At 38.5% G+C, this 6,890-nt stretch overlaps 1 protein-coding gene across 3 annotated transcripts; it reads right to left on the minus strand.

Annotated features, from left to right (window-relative positions):
- Positions 1-478: 478 nt before the first annotated feature.
- LOC114755720 (pentatricopeptide repeat-containing protein At2g30780) lies at positions 479-6,610 on the minus strand. Of its 3 annotated transcripts, XR_003741347.1 has the most exons (6): positions 6,187-6,610; positions 5,537-6,084; positions 3,686-5,042; positions 2,718-2,792; positions 1,021-1,134; positions 479-930 (listed from the first exon to the last, which is right to left on the minus strand). XR_003741347.1 is itself a non-coding variant. In XM_028944585.1 (2 exons), the coding sequence occupies exons 1-2, from the start codon at positions 5,951-5,953 to the stop codon at positions 3,918-3,920; spliced, it is 1,542 nt and encodes a 513-aa protein (XP_028800418.1). In that variant the 5' UTR covers positions 5,954-6,610; the 3' UTR covers positions 3,675-3,917. The 3 variants fall into 3 exon arrangements, 1 of the variants encoding a protein (XP_028800418.1); XR_003741348.1 differs by having other exon boundaries at positions 1,021-1,126; positions 5,537-6,610; XM_028944585.1 differs by lacking the exons at positions 479-930; positions 1,021-1,134; positions 2,718-2,792 and having other exon boundaries at positions 3,675-5,042; positions 5,537-6,610.
- Positions 6,611-6,890: the final 280 nt, after the last annotated feature.

The following is a 6,890-nucleotide window of genomic DNA, read 5'->3' on the forward strand; positions in this document are numbered from 1 at the left end:
CATTTATTTTATCTTAACTCTTACAATCTTACCTCGGGTGCCCGCGTTGGAGGGCAACGAAGCATTATTACTCTGATGAAGCCCAGTGCAATATACTACCTCCGATCCTTAATATAAAACCGTATTTGACTTTTATTTTGATTCTAAATATAAGATCCCCATTCACTCTGTCTCTCATACTTATACATTTTTTTTTCAAAGTAACCCTTCTAACAATGATAATTTAAGTCAATACACTTGATTAGTAAAAATATTTTAAGAAAAACAACACCTATTTAAGACAAATAACTAACTCAACTTACTTTCTTAAACTCCTCAAATTAGTTAACTGGCTCTTATAATTAGGACCGGAAGTAGTAATAAAAATGAAAGAATATAATAATAAGAGAACCCATTCAAAATAAGTTGTTACTTTTTCTGAGACGGTTACTCTGACGTCCAGTGCAATATTTCAAGCACCGACTACAAACAAAAATAATGTCTTCTGAAGTTGGGGCAGCACCCTTAGTCCATAAATTGGTTATTTGACCCCTGAACTTCATACCAAGTATTGGCGTCTGCCTGTCATGGTATTATCGAGTTCATGCGGAACTTCCTAAATAACAGTATCAAACAGTACCCATGGCCAGAATTATAAATTGACATTATATTTTTCGTTTGGCAACATGAAGATGATGGTAAAGCTAGGTTCAGCCGTTCAGATGCCACATAAAACTATTACCTAATGTCAGAAGTCAAGCAAGCTTTCAACGTTAAAATAAGTCTGCATATTCACTGATGAGAACAATGCGGAACAAGTCGATACTGATGACACGCATCAGCAAATGAACCATAGTGATGCTGTCGCTAAAGGTGGAGTTCTGCAACTTTCTGCTTCAGCCTGGCCACATCAGCCTCAGTGAGGGCAACCGCCTCCAGCTCAGCCCTTGTCTTTAAATAATTAGATTTTTTAAAATCATGGCCGCCACAAAATAGATTTTTTTTAAAGAACTGCAAAAATCTACTAAAATCAGGAAGAACCTGAGAATCCATGCCACGCGAACGGGAAAATTGTCCTGAAGACATGCTCAAACCAACTTCCAATGCGGCTCTAGGATCCCCCTCAGCTTGCAACTGCTCTTGCAATCTTAAAACCTATAAGGTTCAAAATCAATTAAATATCAAATATAAACAAAAGCAAGCAGCAACCAAGCAGTAGCAGACATGCATAAAAACTCTTAAAAAGGGAAAATCTTTAAGAAATTTGACACCATCGGGGAGGAAAAAGACAACAATTGCAACTAGGGAGGAAATCAGTATGTACTATAAGGGGATGAAAAGCATATATCTGATTCCATATAAAATAATAATGCATTTCATTGGGGGGGGGGGGGGGGGGACTATATAAAAGACAAAGCTGTATCAAAGAGCAAATAATATTCAGGTGGGATTCCAATTTATTAGAAGTGTGCAGTCCACTCTAGCAATTGTGTATACACAACTAAACGCATGGTGAGGAAGCAGCAAGTCACAATTTTAAGACATAAGTTCATGGCCACTACGTCTAGTATACTCACGAGTGACATTTCCAATCACTAGAATTATCAATGCTTTCAAGCATCCTTCCATCAATGCCCAACCAGTCACATCATGGTAATAACGAGCCATTAGTTCTTCTTTCAATAGAATGAGATATTGGATTTTGTAATCGGAAAGTACCAAATAAGGTCAAAGGAAAGTTTTATAGTACTACTATAAGACCGGCAATGTTATATGACAGCGAGAGTTGGGCTTTAAAGGGATAACATGAACATAAAGTGACAGTTGCTGAGATGAGAATGTTGAAATGGATGTGTGGTCATATAAAAAAAAGACAAAATTCGTAATGAACATATAAGAGGAAAAGTTGGAGTGACTGCTGTTGATGAGAAAATGGTAGAAAACCAATTGAGATGGTTTGGTCATATGCAAAGAAGGCCTTAGGACGTGCCGGTAAGAAGAGTTGAGCAAACAATATAGAGTCCTCCAAAAAGGAGTAGAGGAAGGCCGAAGACAACGCTTAATGAAATCATTGAGAGAGATCTCTCAATTAACAATCTATCTAACGATTTGGCGTTAGATAGGGCTCAACAGCATCATGCGATCCATGTAGCTGACTCCACCTAGTAGGATAAGGCTTTGTTGTTGTTGTAATTAACTAATAGCTTTGAATCTTAACACCATTGGTGGCATCATAAATCAGAACATACAGAACACATGCATACAAAATTCCAGTATGCAAACCAATTGTTTTAAGCATTTTAGTAAAGTGACATTAGGATTGTCAAACACATCAGCCAAACAATTACTACATTCTGGAAGCAAATGGCAAGGCAAAGGAAAAAACAGTGACTAAAATCAAATTATCACAAAAGGTAAAGTTAAAATTGCCAGGGATAGGAAAATAAGGAGAAAGATTATCTGAGCAAATTGCAGAGCCTGGAGTGTTTAAAATGACCCATCCACAGCAAAACAAAAAGATCTATCTAAGAATCACTCTAAAATACCTATAGTGCTTCCACAAAGCATTAATTACCATTTTTCACCAAGAACAAGAACTAAAATCATAATATGATATAGAACACTTTTTTTCCCACTAGCTAGATTATGTAGATTATGAGGGAGTTCGGAAAACTCAAAAAGCACCTGAAAAAAGTATTTTCACGTAAAGGGAGACAAAACTCTTCTCACATACTTACCTTGAGCACCGTAGAGTCACTTCCAAAAAGCTAACCCAAACATGCCGTGTATGAGAAGTGAGGAACCCATCATCTCTAAGTGTAAAGCATGAGGGGTGAGAGATAGAGATGAATGGAGGGCCCGTAGGCAGATCAACACATTAGTATTAGTTTTTGAAACAAAACATTAATAAAGTTGGATAGAATGTACATAATCAAATAATGTTGCCAATAAATAAATTCACTAAGTCTGATAGAATGAGTAGCATACACAATATCTTTTAATTGTTACAGTAGTCAATGAGACAGATGCCAGGCTTCACCAAAAGTATTTAGGCAGAAATGACAAAATGCATTAAGCAGAAGTACTACCAAAAAACAGTAACTCATATTATTCCTTCTTCAGAATGTTGACTGCTTAGAACTGATATTAGTGCTGCTAGCCTTATTGGCTTACTTTCTAGGGGCTGGCCCACCCCATGAGGCAATGCAATAACATGTGTAGAGACCAAGTGCAAAGTGGAGTCAGACATCTATCATACAAAATACGATTCCTACAACACAGTTTACTTAGTTAGAGTGCAAGCAACCAAGTCAGAGCAACTCAGGAATTGATCTTCTCTGCAATAATTAATGTCAGCCCAGCATCCAGACTGCCGCCTGGAAAAGGGGGGGTACGGAAGAGCAGTGACACACACACATTCAGTTTAAAAATTAGCTTGTTAAATGAAAAAAAATATATTCTGAAGAGATAGAAGTACAACTAGATGGAAGATAGGATATCCTCTAAGGCAGAAAACAAAGCAGTCCAATCTTCCATAGCAATTTGCCCTAAAGTCTTTACTAAGGCAAAAAAAGGCAGGTATTTTGAGGATGAGTTATTTCCACCACAGTGGCACAAGAAATGCAGCTCCTTAATAAAAGCTTGACATCCTTCGAGAAAAGAAGCATACATATAAGCTTGACATCCTTTGAGAAAAGAAGCATACATATAAATTATTTGAGAACCCCATGTTGTTAGAGATGGTTGTCCATCACAAACAACAGGAATTTTTCCCAAGCGTTGGCATGAAAATCCCTTGAATGTATTCCCATCACGAAACAAGCTACATAGGGCTGCGTAGGCCAACATTTTAGATGCATTCAGCAGACCAATGAGAAGATATTCGTTGCACAGTTAACTCATCTATGAATAGCAAAGAATGCCCCAAATAATGTAATTTACGATGATACTGCACACATTGGAAAATCAAATCCACGCTTGCACATTAGTCCCAATATTTTCATCACCTTGGATCTCTGATCACAGCTTACATAAGCATTATACAAAATCCATAATGTTTTCTTTGTCGAACTCATGTTGACACTTTCCATCTCATTCAGGACACTTTCCATTTCCTCAAAGCGTTGTTGTGATCCATACATCACCATCTTACAATGGTATAAGGAGCGGCAAATTCTCCAATCAGAATGTTCAGCACGCCTCACAAAATTTTCTAACTTGTCAACTAAGTTTTTCCTAAAATAAGTTGCAATGATGCATCGCATTATACCACTTGTTTTTACTGAGACTTTGTGCTGAAATGCCTCATTAATTGAGTTCTCCATTTCCTCTAAGGAGTTCTCCTGTGCATAAAGCCTAATTAACAACACATTTAGCCAAGGCCTATACTCGTTTTCTGGAATCAAGTTCAGTAATTCCTGTATCTTCTTCACTCTATCAGGCTCAGAACTTTTACAATATGCACATATCATACACCTGATCAAAGGAATTTCATTCTCATTTACATAATCCCTCACTAACTGATATGTCTCTTCCATATTCTTCAAATTACCTGAATAAGCATACCCACGTAGCATCAGCAGGTATGTGTCAGTGTCAGGTATAAAAGGGCTTGAATTCAGCATTCGAAAAGTTTGTTCCATTTTATCCCACTTCCAGGCTGTAACATACCCAGCAATCAAGTAATTATAAGTGCTTATATTCGGGGAGAGACCTGAATTATGTATCTCCTCAAATATTGCTTCCATACGATCTATTAGTACCAAGCGACCGTAAACAGAAATAAGGATATTGAAGGTTATAATGTTAGGGTGACAAGTTCCATCCTTCTTCATCTGCACAAACAATGCCTTGCATTTTGCAGGAAGCCCATTGAACATATAAGCAGCCATCAGTGAATTATAAATAGCTGTTGTTTTTATTTGCTTGGTTGTGGCATCATTAAATAGGTCAACTGCAAGATCAATATTTTTAGATCTACCAGCAACTTTGATAGCCTTAGAGTACTCTGCAGGAGCCATGGGAGCGCCAGCAAGAGAACTTTTTCTTCTCCAGTTTAAAACCTGAATGTTAAAAGAGATAAACAGAGGAAAAAGTCAGAAGAATTTTATACTTTTATTTGCAATAGGTTTAAAACACACTATTATACCATAGTCGTCAATTATCACTTATTACCAACTTGAAATGTCCTGATATACTTCAACACTTTACATTATCTCGCCAAATATCCGAGCCCATTTAACAGGTCTAAATGATATTAGTGGGCAGAACAGAAAACATGTAACAAGAAATAAAGAAAGCCCCACATTATGGTCAAATAGCCCTAATACTTTAACAATCAAAACTTATAGTTTCTCGAGTGTCCAAGCATACCAAGAGTATTCATTCATGAACATGCAAGTAAAAATACGTATTCCTTATGCAAATGCCCTACAATACTCCATGTATGTGTCCAAACTTTCAAGAGATATAGATGAAGTAAATTGTAAGACACACAATAATTCTACCCATCAAATTGGAGATGAAATCAGATCAATTAGCATCTATTCAAATGTACCATTAGAGACAAGTGAGGCCATGATTCCAATAGATCCAAAAGATCAACAAGGGCCGTCCCATCAGGACAACTCCAAAACCAAAAGTGAGAATTCTCCTCCAAAATATTAAGAACAGCATGAGGGTCATCGGCTACCCGAACCAATTCGCATCCCAAGTTCGCAACTGCCCTTTTAAAATCTTCTCGGCCTATCCAATTGAAGTAATAGGGGTTGCGGGAGAATAAGCCAACCATCCCTCGGAGCACGGAATGTTCGGAGGATCGAGTGTGGGCATTGACTTGGGGGGTGCATGCGTAATTCGCAGAGCTTAGGAGGAAGAAAGGAAAGGGGTCACGGGGTTTTGGCTTTGGTGACGTTTTGTGGAAGCAGAACAACTCTGCTTGTGCTGCATCAGAGAGTTTCCACGCCCGCTTCATTTTCCAGGGAGGGCGGTGCCTGGGAGATACGACGGTCGCCGCAAATAGCGAAGGAGGGGCTTCTCAGATTTGGATTCAGATGGAGCTTCCGCCGAAGGGAGACGACTGTTAAACTAGCGCCTTTGCTGCGGCTGAGACCAGGCTCAACAGAAGAGTGGAATGACGTAAGTGGGACGAACATTAATCAAAACTTGCCGTGAAATAACTCCACGATCAACAAAAATCCTGCTTACCATTTGTTGTTTGACGGTCTTCCCCAAGAGTAAATCAAATTCTCCTTCCCTTGATGAAATCAATCAAAATCATTATTCGAGATAAAACAATAACACCAAGCGACCCAGTGCAACCAGCTCCCCCTTTCACCCTGCAAACGACTTCTGATGGGCAGAGGTATCTCAAGACCCTAGTACTCTCGATGGAACTCAGGTTAGGCAGCAAATTAAACAGAACCAGAGGGAGCGATGCCAAAGTGGAGCGATCGAGAGGTGCCTATTTAAATGTACGTCTGGACGCAGCTGCAAAGCAAGTCTCTCACCAGAGGGAGCGACGCCAATGAAGAAGAAACGGTGGGAGCGAAGCGAAGGACAGAACCAGATGGAGCGGCGGTGGGCGATCGATGCAAGGCAACGGACTGACGGACTGAGGATGGAGTTGCTTGGGGCTAGGCTTAAGGGGTGTTTGGAAAACAACTCTTTTTCTACGTGCTTTACCGGCCAAAAACCCATCCGCTATACGGAAGAAAGCCCGGTTTATAAATTCCTCATAAATTAATAACAACACTGGATCTATTATCTTATAAAGTTTTTTATTTTTTATTTTTTGCCATCGATCTTATAAATTTTATACCATTCCATTTTCATGATCAATAATTGATTGATATATTAATTACGTATCAATTTTAGAAATATTATGAAATTATGAAAATATTTTAATAAAA

This window comes from Neltuma alba, unplaced genomic scaffold (genome assembly GCF_004799145.2).
Source record: "Neltuma alba isolate B1F8T4 unplaced genomic scaffold, ASM479914v2 tig00010324_pilon, whole genome shotgun sequence".
Classification (NCBI taxonomy): Eukaryota; Viridiplantae; Streptophyta; class Magnoliopsida; order Fabales; family Fabaceae; genus Neltuma; species Neltuma alba.

Coding starts and splice junctions, on each gene's coding strand:
- LOC114755720 (XM_028944585.1), bottom strand. CDS start 5,953: ATGAAGCGGGCGTGGAAACTCTCTGATGCAGCACAAGCAGAGTTGTTC. Junction 5,043..5,536: donor GGCCTCACTTGTCTCTAATG/GTACATTTGAAT, acceptor TTTAACATTCAG/GTTTTAAACTGGAGAAGAAA.